Here is a 14,523-nt window from a genome sequence, read left to right as displayed (position 1 = left end):
CCTACAACTAACATAATCATCAAACGCGTACAAACCATATTTTTTAGGCATCTGTACTCAAAAGCACCACCACTCTCCATTGCCAACTACAGACTCCGGACTCCAGCTCTGCGGTGTAAGGCAAGGCAAAGGAAAACCACCAAACTGTTTTCCCAAGTACGTCGTCATGAAGGCTCACTACTGATCCTGGTCCGACATCCACGACTCTATCAGAGGTCAAAGTCAAACTATCTTTATTCAATTTAGACTATGGCAAGCACTTATGAATGTCAAAAAAAATCTACCACCGGTTCGGAAAAACCTCTGTTGAGAAGAATCCGGCAAGAAACTCAATGAGGTATAATATGTATTTTTTTAACAGATTTACAATGAAAATGAAAAATAGTTTATTTAGTATCTTACTCAATTTAGCAGGTTTACAGGTTGGTGCCTCCTTTTAAGTAAAGTAACAATGTTGTTTAAATTTTTACAAGTATTTAGCACAACTACATTTTTAACACATTAGATTTGCTATTTGAAGTAAGTGATCGCCCAATGCGGATCGGATTAATTTCCAAATATCCCTGTCCATTATATAATCACACACACAACATCACGCCTGTATTCTCAAATGGGGTAGGCAGAGCACACGAAACGTTGCCGCATCGGAGACACTTTTAGCAATTTTAGGTTTAAAGTTTGAAAAAAAGGGACAATAGAGACAGGTTGCTAGCCTGTCGCCTACAGTATACCTTAACCTATATCCTTTGTCGCCTCTTACGACATCTACGAAAGAAATGGAGAGGTGTAACTCTAACCAACTTGGAAAAGTTAAAAAACGCATCGAAATTGGTCCATCCCTTTGAGAGCTATGACGCACAGACAAACGGTCATTGACGTCGAACTTATAAACCCCTTTTTTTAAATCGGGGGTTAAAAAAAAGAATCTGTTTCCACAAGTCTGCGGCCAAAGACCATATAAATTGAAATCAAGCAAAGTCCCCAAGCAGTTTCATGACAATAGATCAAATTATGGAACACTAGCTTTTACCCGCGGCTTCGCACGCGTAAACTATTCGGTGTGGTAGCTGCAATTGAAATTTTCGGGATTTTACAAAATTCCCCTGGAAATTTCCAATATTTATATCGTGGTCTTCATTGAGGTTGTGTTGTGAATAACTGTACAAAATTCAAGACTCTAAACCCAGTGCTGAAGTTTCAAAATTATTCCCTATCCAAATTCAAATGCAAAATTCAAATTCAAATCATTTACTCAGTAAATAGGCCGCAATGGGCACTTTTACACGTCATTTTTTATACTACCAGCGCTTTCGGAAAGACCATCATTGCCAAGAAGAATGCGCCGCAAGAAACTTGTCAGAAAGTCATTTTTTCAAAATAAAATAGGTATCCCGTGGTAATATCGGGTCAAAAAGTCGTCTTTGTGTTTTTCTAGACATCCAGCTTCCTACATACCAAATTTCATGACTCTAAGCTCAGCGGTTAATATTTCAAGATTTTATCCCTATCCCGTGGGAATATCGGGGTAAAAAATAGCCTATGTATTATTCCAGAGGTCCAGCTACCTACATACCAAAATTCATGGCTCTAAACCCAGTGGTTGTTATTTCGAGATTTTATCCCCAGGTATCCCGTGGGAATATCGAGTCAAAAAGTCCCTTACGTGTTATTCCAGACGTCCAGTTACCTACCTACTAAATTTCATGACTCTAAGCCCAGCAGTTATTATTTCAAGATTATATCCCTATCCCGGGGGAATATCGGATAAAAAGTAGCCTATGTGTTATTCCAGAGGTCCAGCTACCTACATACTAAATTTCATGGCTCTAAGCCCTGCGGTTGCTATTTCAAGATTTTATCCCTAGGTATCCCGTGGGAATATCGGGTCAAAAAGTCACCTATCTGTTATTCCAAACGTCCAACTACCTACATACCAAATTTCATGACTCTAAGCCCAGAGGTTGTTATTTCGAGATTTTATCCCTATCCCGTGGGAATACCGGGATAAAAAGTATCCTATGTTTTAATCCAGGTTATAAACTAACTTTTCGCCAAATTTCATCCAAATCCGTCCAGCCGTTTCAGCGTGAAAAAGTAACAAACATACTCACTCACTCACTCACATACTCACTCACAAACTTTCACATTTATAATATTAGTAGGATTATCGTAACAAACCCAACCCAGAGCCAAATACAATTAAGACATTCAAACTTACCCCTAATCTTCCATCTTTATCACACATCTTAACGCACTAACCAGCAAAATAACCATTAAATGTACTAAGTTATGGTTCAAATTCCAAACGGTACGTTGAAACGCCACAAATAAAGTTGTAAAAAAGGTCCCAAAGCAATTTCTGTAAACATACATAAATCACTTACAAAACTGGCTTACTACTAAGCCGCATGAATGTCATTATGATTTTGTGATTATTTAAAATAATAAAGGTTTTGAATTTGACGGATATAATCGGATTTTGTACAGTCTCCGACAACATGTGAGCACTAAAGCTATTATATATATATATTATATATACATACTACTGCTACTAATATTATAACTGCGAAAGTTTTTGAGTACGAGTGAGACAACAACACACTCATGAAATTACGCATCTATAATATCTAGTAGAATATTTCTTTGGTATTCTATATTTAAGATCGATTCCTTTATTCAATACTTTATGTTTAGGGCTCCGGGGCCAAAATGGCAAAAACGGAACCCTTATAGTTTCGCCATGTCTGTGTGTCTGTCGGTCTGTCTGTCTGTCTGTCTGTCTGTCCGTCCGCAGCTTTGCTCAGGGACAATCAATGCTAGAAAGCTGTAATTTTGCACGGATATATATGTAAATTATGCCGACAAAATGGTACCATTCAACATTCAGAACAAAACAGGATTATTGCGGTAAACGTAGTGAAATTGTCATATTGTATACTTACTTTTAAAATGGGCGCCATAAGCGATCCATAACATAGCAAGTCATAATGTTAAAGTTTGTCATAATGATCATTTGTCATAACTGTTTTTTCTGCCGTAGGTTAGGTTTATTTTATAACAATCAGGAATAATTCACATCAAGACAAGAACAAAGAGTTATGTCAATGATCATTATGGCAAACATTCCACTATATTACTTTTAATATGTATAGATTTCAAAATATACTTACCGTTTAACTCGTGCGAAGTCGGACCAGATCGCTAGTCTAACATTTTAGTCTATAACTAAAACAATCGACTGACACAATACGGTATTTGACAACTCCTGATTTTGCCATATCTTAATATTATTATGAAAATATAGATATACAGATAGTGTTTAGCGAAGAGAAAATTGAAATCGGTTGAAAATTGGATTTAAAGTGATTTTTTGAAAAATCTATATACATGTCTCTTTCTTAAACGCTTTTCTCTATGCAGCAAGTATGGCGGTACTGGCGTGTGACGTCACATACCAGTATGTCTTTCTCTGTCTAATCTTGAATTTCAAACCTTTATAACTTTGTTATTTGTAAAGGTAGCTTAAAAAATGTTTTTTATTCGATAACAGGCATTGTGTAGTTTTAATTTATAAAACATATACAAAATAGTCAAATACCGTATACACACAATAAAAAGATGCGATAATTGATTTCGACTTTAGAAAACCAAACAACCATATCTTATGTATTAAGCTATCGTGACCAAGAATTTGAGCTATCTAGATTAGGTTTAACGAAATAATACATCAATGAACTAAAAAAAAGATACTTTAATCACTACAGCTTCTCCACCTCCAAACTGTAAGAACACACAACACTGGTTTCGCACTCAACCAGAGCTCATCTTCAGAGCATTGCTATCAAATTTACCAAATTTAATTTTCATTTCGCAATGCTACCAAATGTTAGCGCAATACATAATTGATAATGGATCTCCGCAAAGTAACGCCTGATTCAAAAATTTGTTTAAATAATGTATGTCAAACGCGAAGGTGATATGTAAAGTTTTGATTTTTTTTCCTTACAAATGCCCTATTTAATTATCCGACATAAGAGAGTAGCGCCTTTTACAATATTTGGCCTTTTCTTACTTCATCGCTTTTTCATCGTTCTAACAGGAAGAGTATCTTTCCAAAATACAAACTATATTATCAAAAAATGTTCAATTTTATTGCCTAAAACAATCCCGCTTTGTGGTCTCATAATCTTTGAATAAATACAGGTGATCGCACAGTGGGCGATACTCTAATCTCGGGACAAAAACCGAGACAACATTTATCTTGACTTTTTATACGTAAACATTTCATTTTGTATCAGAAACTACTGGTGATAAGCGACAAATTGATAAGCACGCGCCGCAAGGTGGGAGCAAGTATTAATGGAAAAGATTAGAATGACAAATATTAGCTTCCCGAACAACGGCGTTCACGATTCGTTCCATTTCTGCCAGATAACACAGCAGGTGCAACAGTAAAAACAATCGCTTTACAACATTTTTATATTTACCATGAGAAAACCACTCACTTTCATAAAAGTTGCTCAAACGCTAAATAATTCTAACAAAGCAATAAAACAGAGCCTAACTGAATTCAATTCGGCTTAAAAACTTTTTTTATCTCGCTTCCCACGTACCCGACAATACTTACAATTTCACCTAAACAAATAGACATGATCTTACAGCGGCGTGCCAAATATTTAACGGTATATAAATTAGTAGGCTCCCACTGCACGGGGGGGCGAACGTGCACCGACAACGGACAAAAAAAACTTTTGTATCTCACCTTATTATTTACACCTCTGTGGGACAACACCGGACTGAGCCGTACTGGCCGGAATTGTGAAAAAAAATCTTTGCGGAACTGACATTTAAATGAATTATCGCAAAAACGGGGTGTGAATGAAGCGACTTAGAGATAGTACGCTAGCCGGCCAGTCTTTGTACCTTTGTACTTAAAAACCCATGTAAATGGGTGGCCACTACGCCATTCATACTCAAAAACCATTCAAGAGCTTTCTTATAAGATTCAATGATGCCTAAGTCGTGTCGTGTAAAATCATAATTTCTGCCAACGATATGTCATTTCTATTGTAGTTACCTACAAATGTTACCTATAGCTTTGAACATAATTGCCTCTAACATGGGACTCGTGCATCATAGAGATGTATCGACCGAATTTCATGGTCGTTTCACCTTAATGACCGGCAAAGCCCCTACACGACCATGATAAATGCAAGTCGGCGTTCACAAAGGAGCTATTGACAACGTCTACCCAACCCAATTATGCCCTCACATGTCCAAAAATTTTTGTCCACCCGCCCGCCGCCCGACCCACAGGGTTAGAAAAAACACTCCACTTTTTCTAAAGTATTTAAGGATGTGTTGATATAGCAAATATTTGCGAAGGTGGATAACAATTCCAATATATTAGAATGCGAAATGTTTTTGAATTCAATAACAGGTAATATACGACAAGGCCAGGAATCCGACAATTTGAACATGTTCTCGATTCAGAATTTAGTCATTTGATTCAACCCACTCGTCTCAGCACTCAAGGGATTATAAAAACCACTTAATGTTATGAGAAATTTTTGAAATAAAACTTGCGAAACTTAGCCAACTACACTAAAAGACGAGCAATGAATCGACTTAACTCTTGCACTGAAAATGAAACAAAAATTCTGGAAATATCGATTTCTTTTATTACAATACGAGTAATCATTAAATATGAGCTTACGGCCTTTTATTTAAGTTTGTATCTGCATAGTCGAAATACTAAAAAAAATAAAGGAGTTGTTGTTCTTTTGACACACAAGCCCTTTGACTATTTTGTACCTTTAAACTTTAAGCTAATACCACCAATGACTCTCAACTCCCTACTCTTTGGCAGCCAGAAAAATCATCCGATAGGATTTACCGTTGGTTGGCCCAGTATAAAGGAAGGTACTTTTATTTAGGTTACATTCGTTAAAAGTTTCGTATCAAATCCGTACAAAATGACTCAGTTCCATTAACACAATCACTCCTTGTTTTCGAAGTAGCTCCACACGTGTCCTAAACTAAATCCGGAAAATTACTGCAGAAGTTGCATTACTTTGACTGAAAATGTTTTTCAAATTCTTTTATTGTTGTTGACAAATGTTTCCATACATTGGTCGATCTTCAAAGTGTATGGCGTCAAATGGGGGCTACATCTTCCATCAAAACATTCCAATCAAATACCTTTACTCAATAAAACAGGACCACCTGCTAAAATATTCCGAATTTTTGATATATTTTGTACACTTTGTAACTATTCATCCTATAGATATTACATATATTATTGTTGGTGAAATAAAACTATCCGTAAATTAACTATTGGAAGTGGTTACAAAATGAGACAACTACGAGAGCATCACCAAACTAGAGGAGACATCATGCTTTCTCCCAAACCTTCGAGCGCAGGTCTGCTGATGCAGCTCGCAGCAGTACGCCCGGGTGAACACCTGCCCGCAGTACTGGCAGCCGAACAGACTGGAGCAGCAGCGCTTGGTGTCCAAGGCGTGGCGGCAGACGCAGCAGTCTCTGGGGAAAAGAGTAGTATCAAATATGTGAGACGATTGCGAAAGCTGCGGGTAATCGGTGGATACAGATGGCATGTTGTCGGCCATTGTGGCGTTCTATGGGAAGCCTTTATTCAATGGAGGATGTTTTCCGGATAATGAAAACGATGACAAGCGAATTCGTTACAGGCTGAGAAGCTAGAAACTTTTTCAAGTGCCGCATAAGTACACGTATATTCAAATGCCAGTAAAAACGAAAACGCATATGTGCGTTGCTAGTAGTGGATGCGGTGATACACTACTGTAGTCATAGATTTGGAAACGGAAAATTCTGACTACTTTTATTAAACACACGACATGAATAATTTATCCCACCAATAGTCAGATGTCTTAAACAAAGTTACTGCGACAAGATACTCACTTTGCATTACCCAGTTTATGTCTTTTAATATGATCGCTCAACTGTGACGGCCGAGCAAAAGCATCTCCACAAATGTTGCAGACGTAATCCGAGACCCCACTTTTTTCCACCTGGCGGAGGGGCAGCCTTGAAAAGTACCAGTTGTAGTCTACATACGACATGAGCTGCTTAATTGCCTCCGAAGATATCCTGAACAATGCCAGCAACCCTAGAGGATCTGTATTAACTGCTATCGTCATCTTTCTGTGACGATTTGGAGCTATGAGGTCTTCAATAACTTCATTAACCTTTGTGTCTCTATTACTTAATTTCGTTTTTGAAAGAGAGTGTGTCACTTCAGTAGCACGCTCCTTTGTGGGTATATCAAAAGTTATTTGTACGCAAGGCCGGTTTGTTTGTGTGGGCAGCAACTCCTCTATTTCTCTTCTCAATTTGTTGCTTTTGTCTCTTTCTTCGTCTAGAATGTTGTTTATCTTCGTATTGGCTGTAGCATGCCGCAATATACCGTTTGCAAATGGGATTGACTGTAAAATACCAGTAGAGGTTGTTGCGTTACCAACTATTGTTACCGACTTCTTTTTTGTTCCAAAACAGCTGCTGTCTCGCGGTGGAAGTGACGATTCTCTACTGTTATCAGAACTATCTATACTATCTATTGGCGTCAAAGATGGGCTCGTGCTGTCTTTTTTCGATTTCATTTCAGTCATAAAATTGTTCAATGATGTCATCAGCGCATCCAACTTGGTTTCAATCGTTTTCAAAGAAGTGGAACTCTTTCGCTGCATCTTTTGTTCGGTATTGTCTATTTTTTGTTTCAATCTGTTAACGTTTTCCGTGACTCTGTCGTATTTTTCTTTTGTCGTTTCTACACGCTGACCAGAAGTTTCACCTATAGTTGGCTCAGGTTTTTCTTTAAAGAAAAGATTAATCTCTCCTATTGGAGAACAGCCACAATCTTCAAGCATGGTACTTACTTTTGTTTTGAAATTGTTTCTTTTTATTATACTACGTGTTTTTTTAAGATTGATCTCTTTATCGACAATTTTAAGTGTAGGAGACTTATGGGGCTTGGGGTTACTGTGAGTTTTTTTGTAGTTTTTTTCTTTATCTATTACAATTGGAGTATCAAGATTATGAGATTGGGTATGATATGGCATGTTTGAGTGCATTTTGTCTTTTTGCATCATCATAAATCTTCCTTGCGATGATGTGGGAAAACAATATTGCTCATTTTGGTATAGATGATTTAATCTAGGATTTTCACAAACTCTTTCATAATTTGACGAATAATATTCATGTGGGGGTGCGGGTGTATCGTTATATCCGTAAACTGCTTGTACAAGACTACCCAAAGGTCTGGGAGCATTCCAATAATATTTTGTATTGTAGAGGTCATACATAGGTCCAGGGTATAAGCTCTCACGGGGTACGTACTGCGGTGAGATGTGTCTTGGTTCATTGCTATAATAGCTGTGCTTATTTTTTAATTCATTCAGGTAGTTATTCCACTTCTCCCTCTCTTTCTCCCTTTTTCTTGCTAAAACAATCTTTTTAAGTAGCTTCTGCAATTTTATGTTCTTCTCTATGGTTTTATTTACGAATTCTTTATTGTAAACATTGTTAACTGGACGACAATAAGTAGTTTTTTCAGCGCATGATGTATGAGGAAAGTTTTTTTCTCTAGGACTGTGTACTTGTTCCTCATTTTCAAAGATTACACGATTACGATATTCAGCTAGATAGTTGTTTAAATTTTCTGTATTCTTAGAGTAACTGAAAGTACTGTCGTAATGGTGACTTTTAAAACTACTAAAAGAGTATTTTGGTTGGACAGTGTTTTTACTATGATCGCTGCTGTGTTTTCCCACATTAACATCAGAATTTATAACGCTATGGTCACTTAATACACTGTTATTATGTTTCACCGAACACTCTTTTAGATTTTCACCAGCATTAGTTCTAAATGCTTCTCCATATGTACTTGTCGAGTCTTTGGACTTGCTATTGAAAGATTCTTTCCTCGTATTACTTGTGTTGTCACTCTTTTGACTATCGAGTTTCAACATTTCTACAATCGCGTTGAAGTCATGTTTCTTCAATAATTTACTGAAAGTATCGTTTGTCACGGAGCTCGCGCTAAAACTTGGTTCGTTGTTGTCACCATTTCTGTAATTACTTTCGACGTCCATAATTTGGAAAACACGAAAAATTTACAAAGTGGCTGTTGTGAAGTGCCATTTGACACTTGACACTTGACAAGCTCTGTAACGTCTCTAAACCTATTTCAACATTTTTCAAAGAGGTCAAAAGCAGCAAGTTTTTGTTGACATCTAGTCGTAAAAGGGTAAGTCACGATCTGATTGGACTGACTGACAGACAGACAACACAAGGACACCACACAACCTAGCTTAGTTAGCTTAGTTTAGGCCGCGGGTGAACAAAGTAATTGTTTTAAATAATTTAGTAAAACCGCGGAATTAACTCAACTACCGGATCCAATGGCCGCGTGCGAAATCGCGGGTGAAGGTTAGTCATATCTACATATTATCTTATTTACTAATCAAATAAAGATAGCAATAATTCCCGACACACTTCGCTGAGGTGGTCGCAAATGAATAAAGATACAAAGGTATCAGGCCACCCAAACGACGCGTTGGGTACCTACCAGATTTGTATGTTAATATACTTTATTGGGTACTTAAATTGAAGCCGACGTTTTTTCCAAAAGTAGCATGCAAGCTACTGAAAATTTACCAGAAAGATTGTATTTAAGAAAATATCATACCTATTAAATAGTTAACAAACAAATTGTGTATGATTTGAGATCTCGGAAAGGACATTATCTAATATTAAAAGCTTTCTTTGCTGACTGTAATTTTTGTTTACTTATGGCCTACGCATGTGCGAAATGAGGGCTATCGTTTTTTGTCTCACTAGATGGCGCACTGTTGCGTGAGGTTTTTAAGTATGGCTTTCAAAGTCTGTTATAACGGGCGTGAAAACAAAGTTTAGATTAAAATCATATTTAATACACCTTAAAACCGTACCATAAAAATATCGAGCATGCCACAGTGTTGCATAGTCCCCGTTTTGTTCGGAAAAAAGGGAGGACAAAGGTTTACGAAAGACAAAACTGTATCAAAACACAGACATTCATTGCCCCGGAACGCATATTTGCCTTAATTAATTTCAGATATGGCAAAATATTCACAAAATTATTCTAATTATAAATAAACCCGCGTAGCTCACCCAAAAACTATGAGATTTGACATTTCGGAGACCTCACGCTACACTAGCGCCTCTAGTGGCGAATTCATACGCGATAGCCCTCATTACCTTTGAAATTTTACTAAGAGCTTTAAGAAAGAATTAAGAGCTTTACTGTGAAAGAACACATCGAGAGGAAACCTGCACAAACTTGTGATGCAATTCAATAATGTTTGTGAAGTTCCCAATCTGCACTGGGCCCGCGTAGGACTACGACCCATGACTGCTTACTCTGAAAGGAGACCTCGTTAGGAAGAAATGAGTATAGACTGGGTGGATGCATCGCGTTCCTGACGAAAAAAACTTTGACAAACATTCACAGGCAAAATTTTCCTTCGAGGTTTTTTTAAGATACGGAATCCTAAAAACTAAAGCAATAAACGATAAAACTAGCATTAACATAATACGATGTTCAGACGACTTTACAATAGTTTTTATCAATTCAGAGCTGAATCCTGATAGGTTTTTTTATGGGTGCTTTTTCGTCGCGCCGTGTCTCTTTCGCGGGTGGAACGATTATGCTAAGTGGGATGGAATATTCAATGATAAAACACCCTCGTGCGCTTACACAGCTGTTAAGTTCCAAATGCCTACAGCAAGTACCTATATACCATTTTTTTTTAGTTATACTTTTTTTTCACAGTCCCAAAACCTGTCGCATGTAGAAATGTGAATTAGGTATGATCAAATTTGAGTCACTATAGTCCATATAAATAGACTCAAAGAGTTATGGAAAGTAGTAGTACCTAGTAGTTCCCGTTTTGTATTTTAATGAATAAAAAATATCTCTATTATCGCTCTACGGTACATACAATGTACATACATACAGTCGATGCCCTAACATAAGTAGGTATCAATATACACATGACGACCGGATGGCCAAGTGGTTAGAATTATAAATGCGAAAGTGTGTTTGTGGAGCAACGGATCGACGTGATTTTTGGCAAAGAGATAGTTTATGGGCCCGAGAGTGACATAGGCTACTTTTTATCCCGGAAAAATGCACAGTTCCCGAGGGAACAGCGCGCGATAACCGAATACCACGCGGGCGGAGCCGCGGTGAAAAGCTAGTAAATAAAATAAAGAAATAAATATCACTGGACAAGTCACACCAATTGACCTACGAGTAGTCCCAAAGTAAGCTTAGCAAAGCAAAGCTTCGATAAGCAGAGAGACATTGGCCACCCAACTTAAAAGACCCCTCACCCCTCTTTTTGCGTCGGGGGTTCAAAATGTAAAGGACGATCACGATCTCTACATCAGTGTGCGCTCTCCACTGCCCTGACCCCAGCCCTCGTTCTATTCACTGCTGCGTCATCCGTCATCATGAATTCGTTGATTTTTAACCCCCAACGCAAAAAGAGGGGTGTTATAAGTTTGACCGCTATGTCTGTCTGTGGCACTTAAACGGGTAAACCGATTTGAATGCGGTTTTTCTTATTTGAAAGCAGGTTTTCTGGCGATGGTTAGCCATGTTTATTTAAAATCGGTTCAGCCGTTTTTAAGATATTGAACTTTTACAATTTCAAAGACGAGATTCATACTTTGATACATACCACGCAGACATTATACAGATGGACTTCATCATCATCCTAGACTATATACGTCCCACTGCTGAGCACAGGCCTACTCTCAGAATGAGAGTGCTTGGGCCGTGGTTACCACGCGGGCACAGAGGGATTGAGAATTTCACACACAGACTTTCGAGAAACTCAAATCAACTCAGTGCGAGCCCAAGTTCGTACCCACGATCCTCTGCTTCAGAGATCATAGGTGAAACCACTAAGCTACCACGACTAGGGTTCCCAGACCAAAAAATCAAAAATCCGGAGAAAATTCCGGACATTTAATGATATTTCCCCGTATTCACTCGAAGTGTATTCACGCAACGAGCTATGGAGAGAGCTATGCTTGGAGTTTCTTTGCGCGATAGAATCCGGAATACGAAAATTCGTCGAATAACTAAAGTCACCGACATAGCTGGAAAAATATGCAAGTTGAAGTGGCAATGGGCGGGCCACATCGCTCGAGGAACAGATAACCGCTGAGGGAGGAAAGTCCTCGAGTGGCGACCACGAACCGGAAGACGAAGCGTTGGCAGGCCTCCCACTAGGTGGACTGACGACATCGTGAGAGTTGCGGGAAACCGGTGGATGCAAGTGGCGAGTTGTCGTTCATTAAGGCGTTCTAAGGGGGAGGCCTTTGTTCAGCAGTGGACGTCCTCCGGCTGATGATGATGATGATGATTATGAAATTCCGGGCTTTCTTGTAAATTCAACATTAAGGTCGTTATGCATTTTCGTTCGAATTTTCACTGGCGCGCGCGCGGATTTCTTAATTGTGGAAATTCCGGACGGTTTAAGATTCCTCCCGCATTCCGGACTAAGACCTATATTTTCTGACATGTCCAGAAAATTCCGGACGTATGTCAACCCTAACCACGACTGAAGTCATTTATAATACTACCTAAGTACCATTGTACTCGAAACTCCTAGAAGTTCTAGCATTAAATAATTTGCCCTCAAAATCTCGATAACATAGACTTACTTTAACGGCCAATATTGCCTCGACGACAACTTGATTTCTATAGCGATTCAATTACCCCACAAAGAGGTGAAATCGAGATTATTACACAAAAGGTGCCCTTCAGGAGGTCAAATAGGGTACCGGGATCAAAACACTACCCTACTATAACATTAATTTACCATATTGTACCCTATTTATTCCATTTACATCCAACCCTATCGCTCATAGCAATGACTATTGACGGGCATCTGTGTGTATTATGATAAGAGTTCTTACCAGAAACGGCAGTGTATGGCAGCGTGAGCTGAATATTGCTGCTATAGACGACTTGGTAGCAGCAATACTCGCCAGACATGGCATTATGAACCAAGGTGAAGGCCGAAGATTGTTGCCATGACATCGACATTCAATGTTGTCTGACGAAAAATAAGACTTTGTTAGGAAAAACAGTCAACTTTATAAAACTATACTAATACTATAGTAATGTAAGAGTCATTTTTACTGGACCAAAAAAAGGAGAAGTTTCGCAATCCGTTTTTTGTCCTTAGAACTCCGTTAATTAATGAACATTTGGAAAATAACAGACTTCTAGACTAAGTACTAGACCCGTTTTTTTAAGCAGTCGAGCTTCATACTTTTTCGATGTTCCTGTGTATATATGGCAGCTTAATAGTGTTATAGGTACCTAACAGGGTTCTTAAAATGCGAGCATAAGGTAATGACACTGTAGCGATATCAGAGCGATAGTACAAGGTTCTAATAAATACATACGGCGTACGCACATACTTATGAACTTAGTCGTTACGAATTGAATGATAATGCTAGGGTTGTCATAGCCCATAATAATATAGTCGTACATCAGTTCAATTGATTTTGCTCGCACTTTACGATCCCTGCTTACATATTTTAAACGAGCTGATTATTAACTTTTATCTAAATCGATATAATTCAATAATAAACAAATGTGTTTTAATACATAATATTCTATTTTCCACGGACGGAAAAACGTAGTGTAGGGCGTCCTGCCCTGCCTGAGGCACGGTGGACGGACTACCTTAAGAGGGTCGCTGACGGCGGATGGATGCAAGGGGCTGAAGACAGAGTGGTGTGGCGCGCCATGGAAGAGGCCTATGTCCAGCAGTGGACTGCTGTATGCTGATGATGATGATAAAGATGATCCTATGTCACTCCAAGTTTTGACGAATCTAACAATACCTCATAATGTTGAAAACCGTCCAGCCGTTTAAGACTACAGAGAGGACCAAAGAAATGGGCATAGTTACATTCGCTCGAAAAAAAGTACCTAAACATTTCAAGTTGTTGCTACCAACCTTTGAATTAGATCAATCAAAAAGATCAAAAACAAACTCGTATTAGAAGTGTCCTAATTTTCCACAAAACAAACGTGCTGATTGGCCAAACTAACTCTGAAAAGTTTTACATGGAATCATTTGCCAATTACCATCGGATTACCATTATTTCGAATGAATAGGCCATAATTTCGTAATACTAACAAACTAATTGAGATGATTGTGTGTAAAAATACCAAATTATTGGTTACAGACTAAGTTGACGCTAAGTTACCTGAGGTCAATTGAATAAACAAAGCTAAACCCGCAGATACGTGTTTTCTCAGAGATAAGATCAAACCCCTAATCATTATCATCATAGGACGTCCACTGTTGGACATCTTCTTCTTTCTTAAGAGTTACACTCTTGTCGGTGTAGCCGATGAAAGACTCTCAACTTCTCTCTACTCAAAGCTGCCTTCTTAACCTCCTGATACGA

The 14,523-nt window shown here is 38.3% G+C and overlaps 2 protein-coding genes across 7 annotated transcripts in view; one reads left to right on the top strand and one right to left on the bottom strand.

The window, feature by feature from the left end:
* The window catches only part of LOC141435369 (uncharacterized), a 758,872-nt gene that overhangs the window by 698,771 nt on the left and 45,578 nt on the right, over positions 1 to 14,523 (top strand). The window lies entirely within an intron of this gene.
* On the bottom strand, positions 6,083 to 9,202 carry LOC141434786 (uncharacterized; the record flags this gene model as incomplete). The annotated part of the gene is given in 2 exon segments (XM_074097226.1): positions 6,083 to 6,543; positions 6,943 to 9,202. Coding segments are annotated over 2 exon segments (2,370 nt in total). The 5' UTR covers positions 9,132 to 9,202.

This window comes from Choristoneura fumiferana, chromosome 14, assembly GCF_025370935.1.
Source record: "Choristoneura fumiferana chromosome 14, NRCan_CFum_1, whole genome shotgun sequence".
NCBI lineage: Eukaryota > Metazoa > Arthropoda > Insecta > Lepidoptera > Tortricidae > Choristoneura > Choristoneura fumiferana.
This window is presented reverse-complemented; position numbering and strand designations above follow the sequence as displayed.